The sequence below is a fragment of the Furipterus horrens genome, unplaced genomic scaffold, assembly GCF_987537825.1.
Source record: "Furipterus horrens unplaced genomic scaffold, mFurHor1.1.pri manual_scaffold_6, whole genome shotgun sequence".
NCBI lineage: Eukaryota > Metazoa > Chordata > Mammalia > Chiroptera > Furipteridae > Furipterus > Furipterus horrens.
Window position 1 is genome coordinate 95,888,766 of NW_028327176.1, and position 22,413 is coordinate 95,911,178.

The 22,413-nt window shown below is 42.0% G+C and overlaps 1 protein-coding gene across 5 annotated transcripts in view; it reads left to right on the forward strand.

The window, feature by feature from the left end:
* Nucleotides 1-20,042: 20,042 nt before the first annotated feature.
* UBR2 (ubiquitin protein ligase E3 component n-recognin 2) overlaps nt 20,043-22,413 on the forward strand; it is a 132,300-nt gene continuing 129,929 nt past the window's right edge. For all 5 annotated transcript variants that reach the window (XM_090282419.1, XM_090282418.1, XM_090282420.1 and 2 more), the window contains exon 1: nt 20,043-20,413. In XM_090282419.1, coding sequence (XP_090138545.1) covers nt 20,336-20,413 — 78 coding nt within the window. In that variant the 5' untranslated portion in view covers nt 20,043-20,335. The remainder of the gene's footprint in view (nt 20,414-22,413) is intronic.

The window sequence follows — 22,413 nt, forward strand, 5'->3', positions numbered from 1 at the left end:
GCAGTGACACGTTTTAAAAAGTCAGGAGGGACACCTGGGGAGTGTTCCCAGCTTCTCTCCGGACCTCACAGCTCACGGTCCCAGCACCAGGGAAAATCAAGCCTCATTGCTTCTGACTGTGCAGACTAGTGGGAGTTGGGGCGGAGGAAGAAACTGCCAGTCTCTCAGCAGAGTCCACTTCTGTAAAGGGCCCGCATGGTCTTAGAATGTCCGTAGACCCACCCACTCTGGGAACGATGGCCATGGCAGCAGCTAGAGGGGCATCAGTCCAGTGCAGAAGTGGGAAACATGCCTGGAAAAGGGGCGAGTGCTGCAGGCGGCATTGTTCTCTCTTGGACCCCTCCCCCACATACAGCACCACAACGTGATAAAAGAGGTCGCCCTGTACCGACCAATTCCTAAGGCTCTGCCCCTTACAACATAACAGGAGCGACAGCTCTACCTGGGACGCGGAGGCAAACAAACACAGGAGCCTGTCAGAATGAGGAGACATAGAAGTATGGCCCCAAAGAGGGAAAGGATCAAAGTTCCAATGGGAGAACTAAGCGACGAGGAGATAGCCAACCTAACAGATGAAGAGATAGACAACCTAACAGATGAAGAATTCAAAACACTGGTGATAAAGATGCTCACAGGCTTGACAGATATGCTTGAGTATTGCAAACGCATAAGAGAAGAAGTGAAGGCTATGCTAAGTAAAACAAAGGAAAACCGACACAAAACCAATGGTGAAGGGAAGGAAACGGGGTTCAAATCAATGATTTGGAACTTAAGGAAGAAAAAAACAGTCAACCAGTTCAGTTTGAGAAAGCAAGAATTGAAAAAAATGAGGAAAACTTCCCAAATTTTGCAAGATGAAGGACATACAGGTCTAGGAAGGACGGAGGGTCCCTGGTGAGCTGGACCCAGAGGGGACCACACCAGGACACAACATGACTGAGATGACAAAGGTGAAAGATAGAGACAGAGTCTTGGGGGCAGCAAGAGAAAACCAGAGAGTTGCCTACAGTGGGTTGCCCATAGGACTATCAGCTGATTTCTCAGAGGACGCTTTGCAGGCAGGAAGGGACTGGCAAGCAGTATTCGATAGGGAGAAAAGCAAGGACCTACAATCAAGATTACTCTATCCAGCAAAGCTATCATTTGGAGTGGAAGGACAGATGAAGTGCTTCCCAGACAAGGTAAAGCTAAAAGAGTTCATTATCACCAAGCCATTATTATATGAAATGTCAAAGGGACTTAACAAAAAGAAGATCAAAACTAGGAACACTAAAATGACAGCAAACTCACAACTATCAACAACTGAATCTAAAAATAAAAACAAAATTCAACTAAGCAAACCAGAATAGGAATAGAATCATAGGTATGGGGATCATTTGGAGGGTTATCAGCTGGGAGGGGGAAGGGGGAGAAATGGGGAAATGGTGCAAGGACTATGAAGCACAATCAGTTGGTACAAAATACACAGCGGGAAGTTAAGAATAATATAGGAAATAGTGAAGCCAAAGAACTTATATGCATGACCCATGGACATGAACTAAGGGGTGTGGGATTGCTGGAGGGAAGGGGGGTGCTGGGCAGAGGGGAGCAAAGAGGAAAAAATTGGAACTACTGTAACAACATAATTAATAAAATATACTTAAAAAAATTAAAAATGGATCTGCCTTTTGACCCAGTGATCCCATTTCTGGGAATATATCCAAAGGAACCCAAAACACTAATTCGAAAGAACATTTTATTGAATTTTAATGAACCCTCTGTTCACTACAGTGTTATCTACAATTGCCAAGATTTGGAGGCAGCCCAAGCATCAATCAATAGGTCAATGGATAAAACAACTATGGGACATTTACATGATGGAATACTACTCGGCTGTAAAAAAGGAGAAAATTTTACCCTTTCGGACAGTATGAATGGACCTGGAGGACATTATGCTAAGCACAATAAGCCAGTCAGAGAAAGACAAATACCATGTGATTTCACTCATATGTGGAATCTAATGAACAAACTGAACTGACAAGAAAAATAGGGACAGACTCACAGATGGAGAGCAGGATGACAGCTTGTAGTGAGGGGAGGCGAGGTGGTTGAGAGACTGAGAGTAAAGGGAAAAGGACTCATACACATGGACAACAGTGTGGTGATTGCTGGGGAGGAGGGGGTATAAGGGACTAAATGGTAATGGAAAAAATACAATAAAAAGAGAAAAGAAATAAAGTGGTAAAATATATAAAAATATATAAAATAAATAAATAATTTAAAAAAAAAGAAATGAAAGAGAGTGAAATCCTTATCTTTCATAGCACGAAGTGCTTAAATAATGCCTAAAATGGAAAAAAAAAAATCAAAGAACGATACAAGTAATTTTGTATTAATTTTTTTGAAATCATGGAAGCAGCTAAAATAATTTAAAGTGATTGCCTCTGAGAACGGGGAAATGAAATAGGGGCCTCGTTGCTTTTTTGCTTTTTCTTTTCTTTTGTTTTTTTAAAAACAAATTTGTAGAACAATGTAACTCTAGAAATTTGCACTAATGTGAGTATATCTGTGGAAATGACAAAATCTTAGGGTTGGAATCCCTAGATTACAGGATATGAGTGTTTTTTAATGTCTAATTTAGATTAAATTTATCATGGCAAATCATTGGGAAACTTCAGAATATCAGGAACAAAGAGAATACTACAAGCTTCCAGAAAGAGAAAACACAAAGGCTCAGAATGGTGCTGGATGTGTCAATCTTTAAAATATACATTTAAGATCATACTTGTTATAATTTTAAGTATATTTTATTGATTTTATTGATTATGATTGATTTTATTGATTATGTTACAGTAGTCCCAATTTTTTTCCCTTTGTGCTCCTCTGCCCAGTACGCACCTTCCCTCCCGTAATCCGCCCCCCCCCCTTTAGTTCATGTCCATGGGTCGTGCATGTAAGTTCTTTGGCTTCACTATTTCCTATTTTATTCTTAACTTCCCCATCTATTTTGTACCAATCAATTATGCTTCTTAGTCCACGCACCATTTCCCCATTTCTCCACCTTCCCGCTTCCAGCTGATCACCCTCCAAATGACCCCTATACCCATAATTCTGTTCCTATTCTGATTTGCTTAGTTGGATTTTGTTTTATATATATTTTTAGATTCAGTTGTTGATAGTTGTGAGTTTGTGTCATTTTGATGCTCATAGTCTTGATCTTGTTTTTCTTAAGTAAATCCCTTTAACACTTCATATAATAATGGCTTGGTGACAATGAACTCCTTTATCTTATCTTGTTTGGGAAGCACTTAATCTGCCCTTCCATTCTAAATGATAGCTTTGCCGGATAGAGTAATCTTGGTTGTAGGTTCTTGCTTTTCATCACTTTGAATACTTCTTGCCAGTCCCTTCTTGCCTGCAAAGTTTCTTTTGAATAATCACCTGACAGTCGTATAGGCACCCCTTTGTAGGTAACTCTCTGCTTTCCTCTCACTACTTTTAAGGTTCCCTCTTTATTTTTAACCTTTGGCATTTTACTTATGATGTGTCTTGATGTGGTCCTCTTTGGGTCTAGTTTGTTTGGGACTCTCTGTGCTTCATGGACTTGTATGTCTATTTCCTTCACCAAATTTGGGGACTTTTCCTTCATTATACTTTCACATAAGAGTTCCATTTCTTGCTCTTTCTCTTCTCCTTCTGGCACACCTATGATTCAGATGCTGGCACATTTAAAGTTGTCCAGAGATTCCTAAGCCTCCCCTCATTTTATCAATTCTTGATTCTCATTCTGTACCGGTTAATTGTTTTTTTCTTCCTTGTGTTCCACATAATTTATTTGAATCCCAGTTTCTTTTTCTTCACCATTGGTTTTGTGTGGAATTTCCTTCATTTCATTTAGCATAGCCTTCACTTCTTCCCTCAGGCGTTGGCTGTACTCAAGCATATCTTTCAAGCCTGTGAGCATCTTTGTCACCATTGTTTTGAATTCTGCATCTGTTAGGTTGGCTATCTCCTCATCGCTTAGTTCTCCCACTGGAACCTTGATCTGTTCCCTCTTTTGGGCCATATTTTTCTGTCTCCTCATCTTGACAGGCTCCTGTGTTTGTTTGCCTCTGTGTGTTAGGTAAAGCTGTCACACCTGTTACATTGTAAGGCGTAGAGCCTTAGGGGTTCATCAGTACAGGTGACCTGTTTCACCACGTTGTAGCACTGTATGTAGGGGAGGTGTCTGAGAGGAACAGTGCTGCTTGCTCATCACTCACCCCTTTTCCAGATATGTTTTCCAATTCCATATGGGACTGGCACCTCTCTCGTGGTTGCCCTGGCCATTGTTCCCAGAGTGGGTGGGTTTGTGGACATTCTAGGATGCCCTTTAAACAAGCGGACTCTACTGAGAGACTGACAGTTTCTTCCTCTGCCCCAACCCCCACTGGTTGGCACAGTCAGAAGCAATGAGACTTTATTTTCCCTGGTGCTGGAGCTGTGAGCTATGTGGTCTGGTGTGGTGCTGGGAGCACTCCCCAGGTGTCACTCCCTATTTTTAAAAACATGTAACTGCACTTTCCTCTGGCCTGCTACTGCCGCCATTGCTACTGCCACCACACCGCATCCTCTCCGCTCAGCTCCGCCCCTCCTACCTGTCTGGGTGAGTATTTCTTCTTTTTATCTTTGTTTGCTGGACTTCCATGCAGCTCGATTTCCTGGAACTTCTGGTTGTCTCTAGTTTTGAGGTAGTTGTATTCCTTTTTAGTTGTGGAGTGAGGTGCAGCGTATCTGTCTAAGCCCCCATCTTGGCTGGAAGTCTATGCTATACTTGTTATTTTTTAAATTTTTTTCTGGCATGAAGTGGTATTGCACTTTTTTTTCCTTTTAGCATCACATTTAATTATTTTAAAGTATATTTTATTGATTATGTTGTTACAGTAGTTCCAATTTTTTTCCCTTTTGCTCCCCTCTGCTGAGTACCCCCTTCCCTCCAGCAATCCCATCCCCCCCTTAGTTCATGTCCATGGGTCATGCATATAAGTCCTTTGGCTTCACCCTTTCCTATATTATTCTTAACTTCCCCTGTCTATTTTGTACCATCCGATTATGCTTCTTAATCCCTACACCATATCCGCACTTCTCCTCCTCCCCCCTCCCAGCTGATAATCCTCCAAATGATCCTCATACCTATGATTCTGTTCCTATTCTGGTTTGCTTTTGGGTTTTGTTTTTATTTTTTAGATTCAATTGTTGATAGTTGTGAGTTTGTTGTCATTTTAGTGTTCCTAGTTTTGATCTTCTTTTTCTTAAGTAAGTCCCTTTGACATTTCATATAATAATGGCTTGGTGATGATAAACTCCTTTAGCTTTACCTTGTCTGGGAAGCACTTCATCTGTCCTTCCACTCCAAATGATAGCTTTGCTGGATAGAGTAATCGTGGTTGCAGGTTGCCTTTCATCCCATTGCATACTGCTTGCCAGTCCCTTCCTGCCTGCAAAGTGTCCTCTGAGAAATCAGCTGATAGTCCTATAGGCACTCCCCTGTAGACAACTCTCCGCTTTTCTGTTGCTGCCCCCAGGACTCTGTCTCTATCTTTCACCTTTGGCATCTCAGTCATGATGCGTCCTGGTGTGGTCCCCCCCTGGGTCCAGCTCACCAGGGACCCTCCATGCTTCCTGGACCTGTATGTCCTACACCTTCTCAAAATTTGGGAAGTTTTCCTCACTTTTTTCAATTCTTGCTTTCTCAAACTGAACTGGTTGACTGTTTTTTTCTTCCTTAAGTTCCAAATCATTGATTTGAACCCCGTTTCCTTCCCTTCACCATTGGTTTTGTGTCGGTTTTCCTTTGTTTTACTTAGCATAGCCTTCACTTCTTCTCTTATGCGTTTGCAATACTCAAGCATATCTGTCAAGCCTGTGAGCATCTTTATCACCAGTGTTTTGAATTCTTCATCTGTTAGGTTGTCTATCTCTTCATCTGTTAGGTTGGCTATCTCCTCATCACTTAGTTCTCCCATTGGAACCTTGATTCGTTCACCTTTTGGGCCATAGTTCTCTGTCTCCTCATTCTGACAGGCTCCTGTGTTTGCCTCCGCATCCCTGATAGAGCTGTCACTTTTCTTATGTTTAAGGGACAGAGCCTTAGGGATTCATCAGTACAGGGCGACATGTTTCACCATGTTGTGGCGCTGTATGTGGGGGAGGGGTCTAAGAGGGAACTATGCCACCTGCTCAGCATTAGTCCCTTTCCCAGACACTTCTCCCACTTCCGCATCGAACTTGTGCCCCTCTAGCTGCTGCCATGGCCATCATTCCTAGAGTGGGTGGGTCTACAGATGTTCTAGGACTGTGGAGGCCCTTTAAACAAGCGGAGTCTGCTGAGAGATCGGCAGTTTCTGCTTCTGCCCCAACCCCCACTGGTCTGCACAGTCAGAAGCAATAAGGCTTGATTTTCCCCGGTGCTGGGACCATGGGATACAAGGTCCGGTAGGAGCTGGTAACACTCCCCAGGTGTCCTTCTTCTCTTTTTAAAACGTGTGACTGCACTTTCTGCTGGCCTGCCACTGTTGCCGTTGCTACCACCACACCTCATCCTCTCTGCCCTGGCTCTGCCCCTCCTACCTGTCTTGATGAGTATTTCTTCTTTATATCTTTGTTTGCTGGACTTCCATGCAGCTCGATTTTCTGGAACTTCTGGTTGTTTCTAGTTTTGAGGTAGTTGTATTCCTTCTTAGTTGTGGAGGGAGATGCAGCGTGTCTGACTACGCCTCCATCTTGGCCGGAAGTCATACTTGTTATATTTTTATCAAACATTTCTAGTTATTTGTGTTGGGAGTGGTAGTAATTTAGTTAATAAAGTTTGTCTTATTTCCAGAAGACCTAAAATATTAGTTCAGGAAGGTAAGGACTTTGTTCATGCATTTATTCATATTCCTGAAAGAGTCTAGCGCATTTAGGTGCCAGAAATCCACATTGATTTTTAACCTAATAATTTTTTGTTATTTTTCATGGCTGCATATAAATACATTATGATGTATTTAACCTTATTCATGAGCTTATTTGCTTTTTTTCAGTGTTTTGTGTGATTAAAATGATGCTGAATGAAATTCTTTATTCATATAGTTTAACAAACTTTTTTAAAGGTTAGCCAAAGGATAAAGTCTCACAGGGGAGTTTATTAGGTCAGAAGGAATAATATAAATGGAAAAAGGTCCAAAAAAGCAAAGTGAGGCTCAGAATTGACAAGGCTATGAAAAAGGCCCATTTGGGTGGCTATTTATCACACCCAGACACCCAGGGCCAATTAATATATTTAGGATTTCTCAAGGAAAAGGGAAGACTGGGTTTTGGCCTACTGTACATGAGCCTGGTTATTTTCATTATGAAAAGAATAATAAATTAACCTCCCTAGAAATGAGTGCATAGGTGAAGCAATATGGCACGAAAGGAATATGAGCCTTGGACTTACAGAAACCCAGTTCAGATGTCAGCTCTGCTTCTAATCTAACTATGTGACTGAATTGATTAACCGTTTATGCACATAAAACCATCTCTAAACTCAGTGGCTTAAAACATCATTTAGTTCACCATTCAGCAGGTCAGCAATTTCAACCAGTTCTTCTGCTCTCCCTGGATTCCCTCCAGTGCCTGCAGCTACCCACAGGTCAGCTCAATGACTCTACTTCAAGGAACTGTCAAGATGTTAATCTGTTTCCTGTGTGATTTCTCATCCTTCAGCAGGCTAGCCCTAACTTGTTCTCATGGAAAAAGCAAAGGTTCAAGAAAGAGTGTGCAAGTGTGCAACACCACATCTAGGGATATCGATGGTACACTGTCACTTCCACCCACATTCTGTTCTCCAAAGCAAGTCACTAGACCAGCCCCAATTCAAAGGATGGAAGGAAAATAAACTTTACTCAAAGACTGGCAGAGTGACACTGTGAAGACAGTGGATACAGGAAGGCCATTAACTAGAGCCATAAAACTGCAATTGATCCACCATAGTGACTTTGGGCAAGTTACCTTATCTTTGTGAGCCTCAGTTTCATTGTGTCTTAACTGAAAATAACACATATCTGAAAGGGTTTTAATAAAGAGCAGGAATAACACACCTGTTACTATTACTAGTAAGCATTGCATTTATTAGTTCACCTGAAAACTTTTTGCCATAAAGCCATAGCTTTCTTCTTGTTCTTGAATCATTGCAAGTCTGTTTCAGTCTCAGGACCTTTGCACTTGCTATTTCCTTTGTCTAGAATGTTCTTGTCCCAGATCTTCATGTGACTGGCTCTTCCTTTTCACTCAGGGCTCAGTTCAATCCTCAGATATGCCTCCATAACCAATCCACCTAATGATTCTACTCCCCATCTTCACCTTCACCATCCATAAATTTTCTATTTATTTTTTTAACATTTGTCAACATCTAAAATCATAATATATTCATTTGCTTATTTTTTATTGCCTGTTTATCCCACTAAAATACAAGCTCCTTGAAAGCAGTAATCCTGCCTGTTGTATTTACTGATTTATGTGTCCAGTAGTAAGAACTCAGTTGGTACTTGGAACACAATAAAATATTTATTGAGTTAATTACTTAATTAAACTCTTTGTTGAATGGATAAATTTGTCACTAGGTTAGGTTCTGAGGGAATGGTACATATATTGGGAAAAGTTTCCAAGGTGAACTGAAACTGACCTCAAAAGAGGACAGGGCTGAGAAACCAAAAAAGCTGACAACTCCAAAATTTTAAAAAGAGTTTATTAAGGGAACTTACGGACAAAAGCAGAGTCCTGGGAAGCAGCAAGACTATGGATCTGTGCACCCAAAAGGGAATGGGTGGCTTTCTGTATACTATATAGCCTCCAGGAACACAGGTGGCTTGAAGTCAAATGGCATGTGCTTTTTAAGAGCTGTGTTCCAAAGCAGTAAACAACTTAATGGACCCACATCTCTATGTAAGAACATTCCTTTCAGCTGATATGGATCCACCTCTCCTGGGGTGAACTGGTCATCACTGAGAGCAACTTGCTTCTTAAGACAGTGTCATGGTCATGACAAGCACTAGAAACCTTTCTGCCTAACAACATAGACTGGTTACTTTTGCAGGGGGAGAAATATGAAATTGGATGAAGATTTAGAATCATGTCTGGGCCCAGTGAAAAGCCACACTGAAAAGTCCTGCACAGAGAGAATGCTCTAGGTGCTTGGGAATGATCGGTGGCCACCCAAATGGGCCTTTTTTATACTCCTGTCCACTCCAAGCCTCCCTCACTTTGCTCCTTTGGCCCTTTCACCCGTTACATTATTCTTTTTGACCTAGTATACTCCCTTGTGGAAATTTATGCCCTGGCTATACTTAAAAAGAGTTTGCCCATCTATATAAATAGGGAATTTCATTCAGTATTATATTATTTTAATCACTGAAAAGAACCAATGAGTTCACCAATAAGATTAAATACATTATGATGAATTTATTGCATGAATACTATACAGCCATGAAAAAATGATGAAGCATTATTAGGTTATAAATTAATACAAACTTCTTGTTTACTCATTTTGTAAATATTTATTGAGCACTTAATATGCTTCAGACACTGTCCTAGGAAAATGAATATGTGCATAAAAACAGGGTCCATGCCTTTACTGAATTCACAATTTAGCTATTTTGGAAATATGACAAACTTTATTACCTGAATCACCACCTCTCCCACTACCAATGTCTAAAATTTTTGAATGAAAACATGATAAATATGATTTAAAATGCATATTTTTAAGGTTGACATATCCGGCACTGTTCTGATTCTGGAGCCTTTGTGTTTTCTCTTGCTGGAAGTTGGTAGAATTCTCTCTTTGTTCCTGGTGTTCTAAAGTGTCCGGATGATTGCTATCATGTCAGTATTTTTAAAACAATTGTTCTAGGTAATAGATGGGCTACTTCAGTCTAGACTCTTATGTCTTTCAGTTCTTGGAAATTTTATTGAAAAATTTCCCTCATAATTTGTCCTCATCCATTTGTTGTTGATGATGTTCTCTCATTTAGAACTCCAATTATTCAGAGCTTTTGCAATTTAAATACCTAAGAGCTTTTTTTTTTTGTTCTTAGATGTTTCTTTTTCCCAGCCTCCTGTACTTATTTCGTGGAAATAAAAATCTTTGCTTACTCCCAAGAATTCCAACAACATTTTTAAAAGTTCTTTTCAACACCCTGATTTGTTTCTGTTTCATCCTTTTTCATATATTTTAGTCTCTCTTTTATAGACTTTGCTCAAATACCTGTGCACAATTGATTGTCTGCTCATAGTTAACATTGGTCACTAAATAGATGGCTGGAAGTTCTTTGCATGTGGGTGAGGTGACCTGACTGTAGCATTTTGTTGGGGTTTGAAATGGATTAAACTGTGTCCCTCTTCCCCAAATTCGTAAATTAAAGCCTTATCTCCAACGTGACTGTATTTGGAGATAGGGTCCTTAAGAAGGTAATTAGGGTTGAATGAAGTCATAAGAATGGGGCCCTAATCCAATAGGACTGATGTCCCTATAAGAAGAGGAAAAGACTTCAGAAACCTCTTTCTCTCCACACACATTCAAAGCAAATGCCATGGAAGGACACAGAGAGAAGGTAGCTATCTGCAAGCGAAGGAGACAGGCTTCACCAGCGTTCTGCAACCGTTTGAGACCAGGCGGGTCCACTTGAGATTCAGGCAGATGGAAAAAATATGTGGAGCTGTTGGGATATCTGACATGCCTTTATTCCGGGGCGAAACGGTATGCACGCTGGCGGAAAGTCCTGACTCCGGCTGCATGCCAGAGTATGACATCACTGGTTACACAATAGGAGTGTTTTTGCGCATGCGGGTTTTCCACCACAGTTACATAAGTGCTACTGAGTCATACATGTCTGAATATCCAGGTGAGGGAGCCTGACTGATTCCATTTTCCCTACATTCCACCCCTTCAGGGTTCTTCACCATACAATCTGTGCGAGGTCTATCTTCCACAAGGGTCTCTTGGCGAGGAGAGCCAAGCCCTGCACCTATAAACCACAACAGTACAGGCTGCAACAGGAAGCGACTAGCAGATGACCAATACTTCCTAAAACAGCAAGGGCCCATCACCATTCAGAAGCCACAGATGCCCACCATTCTTGTAATGGGTTGCCAGTCAGGCATTTGACAGCATGTGTTCCAGAACCTAATGCCTGCAAGGCTTGACTAACATTGTGGTGGACATCACAGGTATACACACAGCATTCAACTCCAACCAGGGCACATACCCCACCCTGTGAGGCCGTAAGCATTTCTAGGGCCATGCAATTTTGCAAAGCTACTTTCTGCAACTGATACACTTCCTCATTTAAGAGTCTTAAGGCATTACGTGTTGCATTCAGTGCCCAGGCAGTGTGCAATGCCAATGCCGTTATCTAGGCTTCTGTTACTATGGAGGCAGCTTAAGGGGGAAAAAATAGCTAATGGGTAGTACTACCAGGGAGTGCACTTTACCTGGTATTGCGCCTTAAACGCTTCCCAGTTGGCCAGCTGAGTTACAAAGATTTTCTCAATTCGGGCAGGCAAGTAAGGCCATCCCCAGGTACAACAGCTGGTCCAGTTTCCAGGCAAATAACGCCATTCATGCGAGCCACATACCCAGAGGGCTCCAGTGGGCATTGTGGTCCATGTATTATCTCTTACTTCCCAGTAATGCTCAGTGGTATGGGTTTGACACAAACCCAAAGAAACCCAGCCCACTTGGGCTTTCCCTTTAAGGTTTTCAGTACAGAGGGGAGCTGCTCCAGCCAGCTGCATGGCTTTAGCCATGAGCCACCCCAAGTCATCCCAGATGCAGAGCCAATTGCCAGTCAGCACTGGTTGTACTGCTCCTCTGCCCCAGCACAGATATTAGGTTACATTCCACAAGAAGTGTGCGCTGTTCCATTGACTTCGTAGCCAAGTCCAATTGGCCACAGTGGCTGGAGATATGCACCAGGGGAGGCCAGCAGACATACTGAGAGGAATTTTAGTGCAGATCCAACAGGCTAACTGGTTGGCCACTGCAGTATAAGTATGTACCCATTCAACTAAGGTGTTAGTCTACACCCTAGGGGTGAAAAGACAAAGCAATTACTGGAACCAACAGTGGCAAGTCCCTCCCTTCAGGTAATATACATGCAAGTTTCTGGTCAGTTGATAAGACAATGGCCGGCAGAGCGGCCCTCCTGGGGTTCAAGTGCCACACCTGTTGTGCCTCAGCCAGGGGCTCAGCATCTACTTGCAGCAGGAGGGGAGAATTCATAATAGGCCATAAAGAAATAACAAAGGAACCATGGAGGAGCATTTCATGATCTGCTGGCCCTGGGTATGTTATTTGTAGCACTGGGGATCATTGTCCTATCATCCACGGCATTATTTGCAGGTTTTTCTTTACCCCTTGCCTCCAAGGGGTGACAAGGGCTAGCCAGTGCATGTGGGAGGCTTTTATCTCCCAAGGCCATCTACAAGTAGCTCCCATATCTACTAGGGCTAGGCCCTGCTGAACATTTGAAAGGGACCAGTGGATAACCAATTCCACATGCAGCCTCTGGTCCCTGCCCGTCACCTGCAGAAGGGTCCCTTTGCCCTCTTCCTATTCAAATTTCCAAAGGATATCTCCCTCCTCTTGGGAGGCAGCTGGCATAGCCATGTGGTCTTCAAGACTCCCAGCATGGGTCTCCTGGGGCACAACTGGCTGCCCTTTCACTTCCTTCTTCTTCTGGGGCTGCAGGAAATGTTGGTCAGCTTGCAACTGTTTCCACTATTCTAATAGGTAGGCATTCGGTTTCTTGTCTATCTTATTCCGATCTACTCCAGCTCCCAGACCTACCCATATCTGGGTTCTAGTCACCCGCACAGGTTCACCCTACCTGGGGAGAGGAGAGGGCTTGAGATACCACTCAGAACCCTTTCTGGTTCCGCCGGATCTCTGCCTCTCCAGACTTGCCACCATCATAGTGACTTCATTAATGTGGCGCCCAACATACGGAGCCAAAATGGCCACAAGAGACCCAAAAAAGGAAAAGGAGGCATGCTGCTATACAGAATCCCTCATCTCTGCAGTAAACCACTCACCACCCAGACCATTAGTGTTCCAGTTAAATATATCCTGACACATGCCCAATTCCCACAAGATCTGTACTAAGGCTGCATAAGACTGCCATTTACTCATAGTATCTGGCACATCTCCTGCACTTGCACAGACTGTGTGGATGGTGGCCATGATCCATTCTAAGAGGGAGTAGGACCCCCATCCTCCTACATGCTGTTAGCTATTCTGTAGCTGCTGGCATAGGGAGGAGTGCATTGTAATAGACACTCACTTTTCCATCTCGTTATCAGTGCACATAATGCGGTGCATACCTAAATCCCAAAAGTGGAGGAGCCATGCTGCCAAATCCACTAGCTCGGCCTGCGTATAGGGGTAATACGTTGTGTGCTGAGCCACCTGGGTGGGGCTAGCTGGGTTCCCCCCAGGTGCCATAGGCTGCTGTGATTTCATCTTCTGTACCACCACCAGGCAACCCGCAAGGGAACCGGCTTCTCTCCCCCTTCCTCTGAGTCGTCCACTAACACTGGTGCAGGGGACTGCTGTGATGCTATTGTCTTGAGGTCCTCTTCCAATGCATGGATCCGGGCCTTCAAGGCGTCTTCCTTCTGGAGCTCTCAGAACTTCATTGCATCATGAAGTGCCATCTCTGTTCTCAGGTTGCAAAGCTATAAGAAATACCCAGCCTACGGCCCCCATGGCTGCCAAGGTCCTTGGTTTTTCCAGTGTCTCCCCAACAACCCTCAGGGCCTTCTCTACCATTTTAGGTGCACCACTGACCTCAGGCCAGTCCTGGGGAGGAACCCAAGCCACAGGAGACTTGCCACCGAATGCCACATGCCGGTGGCAGACTACCCCTCTAAGCCCTGCTCTGCAGGTACTGAGAGCTCCATACCATTGGTGCAACAAATCCTGCCGACTATGCCAATTGTTCTGCAACCATTTGAAGCAAGGCAGGTCCACTCAGGATTCAGGCAGATGGAAGAAAATACGTAGAGCCATCAGGATATCTGACATGCCTTTATTCCAGGGTGGGGCAATACGTGCACTGGTGGAAAGTCCTGACTTCCTTATATACTAAGCATAGACAAAGCCAGCTGCATTACAGACTATGACATCACTGGTTACATAATAGAAATTTTTTGCACGTGCAGGTTTTCCGCCATGGTTACATAAGTGCTGCTGAGTCATGCATGCCTGGATATCCAGGTGAGGGAGCCTGACTGACTCCATTTTCCCTACATCCGAAAACCATCCCTGCTGGCACTTTGATCTTGGACTTCCAGATTCCAGAACTGTGAGAGAATAAAGCTCCGTTATTTAAGCCACCAAGTTCGTGGTATTCTGTTATAGCAGCCAAGCAGTCTAATATAGGATTCTATCCCTCTGACAGATTTTCTGTCTTTTGGGTTGGTCATTCTCTCTGGAGAAGACTCTTTCAAACTTTGCCTGGAATGGATGAGCAGCCACTGGTGTTCTCAGAGCTCAGGGGGAAATGTACTGGGGTGAACCTCATCAGTGTTCAGACTTTGAATTAATGTCCTGGTATTTAATACACTGTCCTAGTATTTAATACACTGTCCTACTCCTTAGCTGTACCTGGTGTCTCCCAGTCCTATGACCTTCAGGTATAGACTCTCTAGAGGATATACATCCAGTCTCTCTTCCAGGGTGGGAGATGGGATAATCTACCTTTTTGCTATACAGACTTTCAAACAATATTCTCGTTTTCAGCATTATTTCACCCACTTTCAGAGTAATATGGTGCTTCAAATTTCTAAGTTTTCAGAGTTCTGCATGTGAATCAGCTTGATTCTGGGTTCCTCTACTGCTGGCGTGGGTTTCAGTATTCTCTGATTGCTGAGTCAGTTACCTCTCATTCATTTGCTCTCCACCTTTTCCAAACTTTGGTCCTGTCATTCCCACTCCTAGTCTTTATTTTTCCCCCTTTTGTTGTCATGAGATATTCAATATGCCACGTTTAACTGGAAGTTGTGGTTTTGGTTTTAATGCCCACATGGGAATATATGACAAAACCTTAGTTCCAAGAAACACAAATTGAACTGAGAACCCCACATAAATCCAGGCTTTCAAAGGAATGTAACATTATTTAAAAAATAGACTAGAACAAAACTTACCGATTGGCAGAAGGTAAGGACAAAAAAGCTTTTAATATCTTAATTCTGAATAGGAAAAGGGGCTCTCCCTTAAGAATTTGTATAGGAGGCTGTGCTACTGGACTTTACAGGACACCTACCAAGACAGGGAGTCAAGGCAGCTCTACCTAATACATAGAAACAAACACAGGAAGGCTGCAAAAATGAGGAGACAAAGAAATATGGCCAAAATAAAAGAGCATATCTAAATGCCAGAAAAAGAAATAAACAAAATGAAGACAAGCAATCTACTAGATGCAGAGTTCAAAACACTGGTTATAAGGATACTCAATGAATTTAGTGAGAACCTCAACAGCATTAAAAAGATCCAGTCAAAAATGAAGGATATGCTAATTGAAATAAAGAACAATTTACTATTGAGTAGAGTGGATGAAGCCAAGAATCAAATAAGCAATTTTGAATGTTAAGGAAGCAAAAAACAACAACAAATCAGAACAACAAGAAGAAAAAAAATAAGGATAATGTAAGGAACCTCTGGGACAACTTCAAGCATACCAACATTAGCATCATGGGATTGCCAGAAAGAGAAGAGAGAGAGAGAGCAAGAAATTGAAAACCTGTTTGAAAAAATAATGTCAGAAAACTTTCCTAACTTGGTGAAGGAAATAGACACAAAGTCCAGGAAGCACAGAGAGTCCCAAACAAGATGAACCCAAAGAGGCTCACACCAAGACACATCATAATTAAAATGCCAAAGGTTAATAAGAAAGAGAGGATCTTAACAGCAGCAAGAGTAGAGCAGCTCGTTACCTACAAGGGAGCTCCCATAAGACTGTCAGCTGATTTCTCAAAAGAAACTTTGCAGTCTAGAAGAGATTGGCAAGAAAAATTCAAAGTCATGAAAAGCAAGAACCAAGATTATTCTATCAAGCCAGATTATCATTTAGAATTGAAGGACAGATAAAGAGCTTCCCAGACAAGAAAAGGCTAAAGGAATTTATTACCATCAAACCAATGTTATATGAGATGTAAAAGGGTCTTCTTTAAGAAGAAGATCAAAAGTATGAACCATAAAATGGAAATAAATATATTTCAACAATTGAATCTAAAAAAACAAACTGAACAAACAAACAGAATAGAAACAGAACCAAAGACAGAGAACATTTTTTGGTTACCAGATGGGAGGGGGGGTAAGGGGAGGGGCATAAAAGGTGAAGGGATTCAGCACAAATTGTTAGTTACAGAATAGTTTTGGAGCTGTAAAGTTCAGCATAGGGAATAGAGTAGCCAAAGAACACATGTGCATGAGTCACAGATATGGACAATGATGTAGGGATTGCCTGAGGGAGTCATCAAGGGGCTTTTGGAAGGTGACAAAGGGGGAAAAATTGGGACAACTATAATAGCATAAACAATAAAATATATTTAAAAAATAAGTTATACAGAGACAATGCCACAGAATTGAATTAATACTATTAGGAAACCCCCAAGTCAAGAAACTACATTAAAAATTGGTCCTGGGTATATGATATTCCTAGAATTCCTGGCCTTACGGAAGTATATGGAAGACTGTTTTGAAGGTACATGCTCTTAACACAGGCCTCTCAAGATTCCCACAGCTTGATTCCAAGACTTCCAGTCAAGATGGAGGCATAGGTAGACATGTTGTGTCTCCCTCACCACTAAGATGGAATTTACAACTACCTCAAAACTAAATTAAAACAAAAAAAGTTATAGAAAATTGAACTATGTGGAAGTTCAACAAATGAAGAAATAAAAAAGAAATACTCAGCCAGACAGGTAGGAGAGGCAGAGCCAGGGTGGAGAGGATGTGGTGTGGTGGCGGCATTGGCTGCTGTGGTGCAGGCGCTGTAGCTGTGGTGAAAAGCATAGTCATATATTTTAAAAGTAGGGAGGGAAACCTGAAAAGTGATCCCAACCCCAGACCAGACCGCGCAACTCATGGTTCCAGTGCTGGAGAAAATAGAGCCGCATTGCTTCTGGCTGTGAAAACCAGTGGGAGTTGGGGCAGAGGAAGAAACTGCCAGTCTCTCAACAAGTAAGCTTGGTTAGTACAGAAAGTGGGAGAAGCGCCTGGAAAAGGGGAGAGTGTGGGGCAAGTGGTATTGTTTCCTTTCAGACCCCTCCCCACATACAGCACCACAATGTGGTGAAATGGGTTGCCCCTCGCTGACAAATGCCTAAGGCTCTGCCCCTTACAACCTAACAGGTGCAACAGCTCTACCTAAGACACAGAGGCAAACACAGAAAGCTGTCAAATTGAGGAGACAGAGAAGTATGGCCCAAAATGGGTGGCAGATCAAGGTTCCAGTGGGAGAACTGGGCAATGAGGAGATAGCCAACCTAACAGATGCAACGTTCAAAACATTGGTGATAAAGATGCTCACAGACTTGACAGATATCCTTAAGTATGACAAATGCATAAGGGAAGAAGTGAAAGTTATGCTAAATGAAATGAGGGAAAACCCATACAAAACCAGTGGTGAAGGGAAGGAAACTAGGATTCAAATCAACAAATTGGAACATAAGGAAGAAATAAACAGTCAATCAGTACAGAAGGAAAAAACAAGAATTGAAAAACCAAAACAAAATAAGGAGAGGCTTAGGAACCTCTGGGACAACTTTAAACATACCAACATCCATATCATAGGTGTGCCAAAAGGAGAAGAGGAAGAACAAGAAATTGAAAATATATATGAAAAAATAATGAAGGAAAACTTTTCTAATTTGGTGAAGAAAATAGACATATGAGTCCAGGAAGCACAGAGAGTCCCAAACAAGTTGGACCCAAAGAGGACCACACCAAGACGTATCATAATTAAAATGCCAAAGGTTAAAGATAAAGAGAGAATCTTAAAAGCAGCAGCAAGAGAAAAGAAGAGAGTTACCTACAAAGAGGTACCTATAAGACTATCAGCAGATTTCTCAAAAAAATCTTTGCAGGCAAGAAGGGACTGGCAAGAAGTACTCAAAGTGACGAAAGGCAAGACCAAGAACCTACAACCAAGATTACTCGATCCAGCAAAGCTATCATTTTGAATGAAAGGGCAGATAAAGTGCTTCTCAGACAAGGTAAAGCTAAAGGAGTTCATCATCACCAAGCCATTATTATATGAAATGTTAAAGGGACTTATTTAAGAAAAAGAAGATCAAAACTATGGATGTTAAAATGACAACAAAATCACAAGTATCAACAGCAGAATCTAAAAAATAAAAACAAAAACAAACTAAGCAGACAACCAGAGTGGGAACAGAATCATAGGTATGGGGAGCATGTGGAGGAGTGTTAGCTGGGAGGGGGAAAGTCTCCATGAAAAACCTGAATAAGAAATTCTGAAGGTGAGGTCCAGAAATCTGTATTTTATCAACACCTCCCAATGAGTCTGATGCATGCTCAAGTTTGAGAACCACTGCCTTAGATGTATGCATTGAAAAAAAAATTAGTAGCAAACATCCAAGTTGATAATTTAGAAAAATAACATTAAAATTAATCTAAATGTAATAGAAAAATAATGTTAAAGAGAAGAAAGTTTCTTTACAATCTATTTTACTGTCTATAATTCGATGTTAGGACACTTAGAGGGGTATTGTATTTGCTTCTGGATTGTAACAATCCCAGTTTTCTTTCAGGTTGACTCTGACTAGGGGGTGAATTAGTGCAAGGAAGTTGGGCAAAGAAGAAAGTAACACATAGAAGAACATTTTGAGATACTCATTTCAGATATCTGTGTAGATGTATGCATACATTTTTCTGAATAGATTCATAAGAAAGTATTAAAAATGATTTTCTTTGGGGAGAGGAACTTGGGGTAAGAGGGATAGTTCTTATTTTTCCTTTAAAAATATATTCCTATTGAGATTGAGTTTCTAATTTTAAACATAATTATTTATTTTTAAATGAATAATTTAAAATGAAGCTTATTTGGTCTATGAGTTTATGGGTGATCTTTATTTCCTTTAAAAACTTCGTTAATGTGACAGTATCGTTAACAAAAATATGTCCCAAATCTGGACTGAGTCAGAACCTCTTTCATTTTTTTCCTAATGTAATTTACAATATCCTGAGAATAAATTAGCATGCCTCATAAAATGTGTAAGCAACTTGTTGATAAACTCTAAGGGAATTGAAGACTTGTTCTAAGAAACCCATTTATTCTGTCAGTCAAGTGACTAATTATCTTTAAGTAGAATTTTATTTTGTATCTAATCTAACAATTATCTATTTGTAAAACGTCCCCATCAAGAATAAATCTTTGAATTGGCTTCGTAGACTCCTTTTCCTTTACAGCAAGACTTGTAATAAATTTTGGTAGGTAGTCATAACTAGCTTGGAAATTGTTTCTTTAATAGCATTTTAAACATGTTGTGAAGTCTTCAAAAACCTGGGTAATGTTCACCTCCGTTACTACTCTAAAGGATGAGGGGATGATAAATGACAGGGCTGTAAAACTATAGGAATAGAACGTAATTCATTCATTCATTCATTTGACGAGTATTTGAGTGCGAGGCTTTGAAAACTACTTGAATGCCTACCAAGTGCCAGGAACTGTTCTACAATCTGCGGATACAAAAATGAACAGATGGGATTGGAAGAATAAAACTACAGTACCCACAATATCTCGCTCTTCCGCCTCTTCTCAGCTGGGCTCTACTTTCCATTATTCTCTTCCCACGATTCTACTTGGGCGGAAAAGCCCCGCCCGCTTACCTGTCATTTGCCCATTCTCTCGTAAGGAGATGGACTACAATTCCCATAACGCCCGTGGGAGTACCCTAGATGGGCACAACTATTTTCCAGGCCGTGCCGAGGTCAACTACAGTTCCCAGAAAGCTTTGCTCCCTCCCTTGGGTGTTACTGCCCATTTCCCGGTGCGGGACACAGTAGACAGTGTCAGGCCTGGGTGTTCTATGCCCTTCCCGGCAGCGGGGACGAGGCCGACTTGACTCTTGGACGCTGAACCCGGGAGGGAGTGCAGGAGGTTGCCGCCCCTCCTGGCCTGCCACGCTCATCTCCGTCTTCACCTGCCGCCGCCTAGACAGCTCTGGACAGACTGCCTGGGCGGAGGTAGAGATCTTGGCCACCGGGGCGGTGGTGAGGTCGCGGCCCTTGGGGCGGCAGTAGCGGCGTCAGCACTCCGGAGGAGGACGAGGGAAGATGGCGTCGGAGCCCGAGGCAGAGGTGCCGGCCTTCGATCAGAGTCTGCTGGAATGTTCGGCTGAGGAGACAGCGGGGGTGAGTGCCGAGTACCGCGTGCTGGACCCGGACGGGGACATCCGGCCCTCGCAGGCCGGGTCCCGTGGGAGGACCTGTCTCCTTGAAATCCCGGAGCTTCCCGGCCTCGACTTGGGGTGATCACCACGTCGGTGTCTCCGGGAGGCTACCAGTCCTGCCTCTTTCCTTCCCTCTTTATCTTCAGGTAGCCAGGGAGCTGCTCTGTGCACCAGCCCCCTTTACATTCCCTTTCTGCCCGGGAGAACCAATAGATCTTTATTATTACTCCTTTCCCCCACACCCCCGTTAAGTCCCCAACACAAGGGCCTTTGCGCTGATGCCAGGTGTTGCAAGAGGAGAGGAGACTCTTCCTGATGCTTTGAGTAAAATCGCCCAACTTTCTCTTCCATACGGCTTTTCCCGAGATAAGCGTAGCACTGACTCTTCCACCGAAAAATGCCACCTTAACCGAGTCCCTACTTTGTTTCTAGCGCTGCCCTGAGCCCAGAGGATGCAAGAGACTGTTCTCCCTCTTTCCCCTCTTTAGTGTGTTTTCACACCGGTTTGGTCAGTCAGCAATGTTGATGATTCGACACGTTTACTGAGTGTGATAAAGTAGTAGTGGAGGCTGGGAGATTACGAAATATTTTTTTCTAGAAGTTAGGGATAGTTGGGTGGAGAACAAATATAACTGAGAGAGCAGATTTCAACAAACAAGTTAATGTTCGGTTTGGTCACTGCATAGTGGGAACAGTTATGCCCCAGACTCAAACCATTCAAACCCAGTCTTGTACTGAAACTGGAATATGAATGTGCTCGTGTAAGTAGCAACGTTGTAATATGATTAATAAACTCATGGCTTCTTTCTTCGAGGACTGGGAACACCCATTAGAACAGATTGTTCTTAATGATTATGAGTGGACCAAAACAACTCAGGCCCCACTTCTAAGGCCTTCAATTTAAAAAGCTACTAAAAGAAAGGGAGTCACCCTTGATCACAAGTCAATAATTTGAATGTTATGAACAAAATTTTAGTGGGACACTGTGGGGCTGTTGATCCGTGAGAAGTTATTTTGGACGAATTAATGAGGACACTAAAGCTAGAGTGGATGGAATATTAAATGACAGGAGTAGAGGTGAAAAGTTTAAAGAAATACACTGATGAATGATAAGTGTTCCCTTTTACTTTTAACTTTTTAGGTCATTTTTCATGTACCTTCTGCTTAATATAACAACCGCCCAAGGAGTTTGGGCCCCCATTGGCCTTTCATTTATCAAAAAAATTTTAAAACGAAAAAGCACTGTTACGAGTAAACAGTTAAATGGTAATCCTGATTTTCCATCTCCATGTCATTCTATTAATACCCATATTGATAACTAATCTGTTATTTACCTGAAAGTAATATTTTCTTTTACTCCTACTGAACTTTGTGTCCATTGGCCTGGTGCTACAAGTTATTCCAATCCTAAAAGTCAAATTACCAAGTAGATTAGAGCTTCAACTTACTGAGGTTTCTAAGAAAACCAGTTATAAAACCAGTACCAGAGACCAGTGCTCCTAGTTTTCAGTGGAATTCTCAAGCAAATGCAGCAGGGGAAATGAAGGGAAATGCAAACAAAATTTATTAATTTGAACTTGATTTGAGTTTGTGAAGATCACAATCTGAGCTACATTTTACTTTTGCTTTGTTTACTTTCAAATGGCTTTTCTGAACAATATGATGAAAAATATGTTTAGTCTGAAGGCCAACAAAATTCCTTAAAGAAAATGCAAACTAATATTAAAATATTAGATTCTTCCAACTATATAACCTGGCTTTACTTTATGAGAGATTTATTGTCTGTATTTAGTTAAAACATCATAACACTTAAAACTATCCTTTCAGCTTTGTCTCCATCACAGCTCCTTATCACAAATTAAAATGAATTAGTAAAGTTTTCTCAGGTTAGAAGTAAATTTTAGATAGGTAAACAAGTAAAGAAAGCAACTGTTGCAGCCTTTAGACTGATACTGTAGCTTG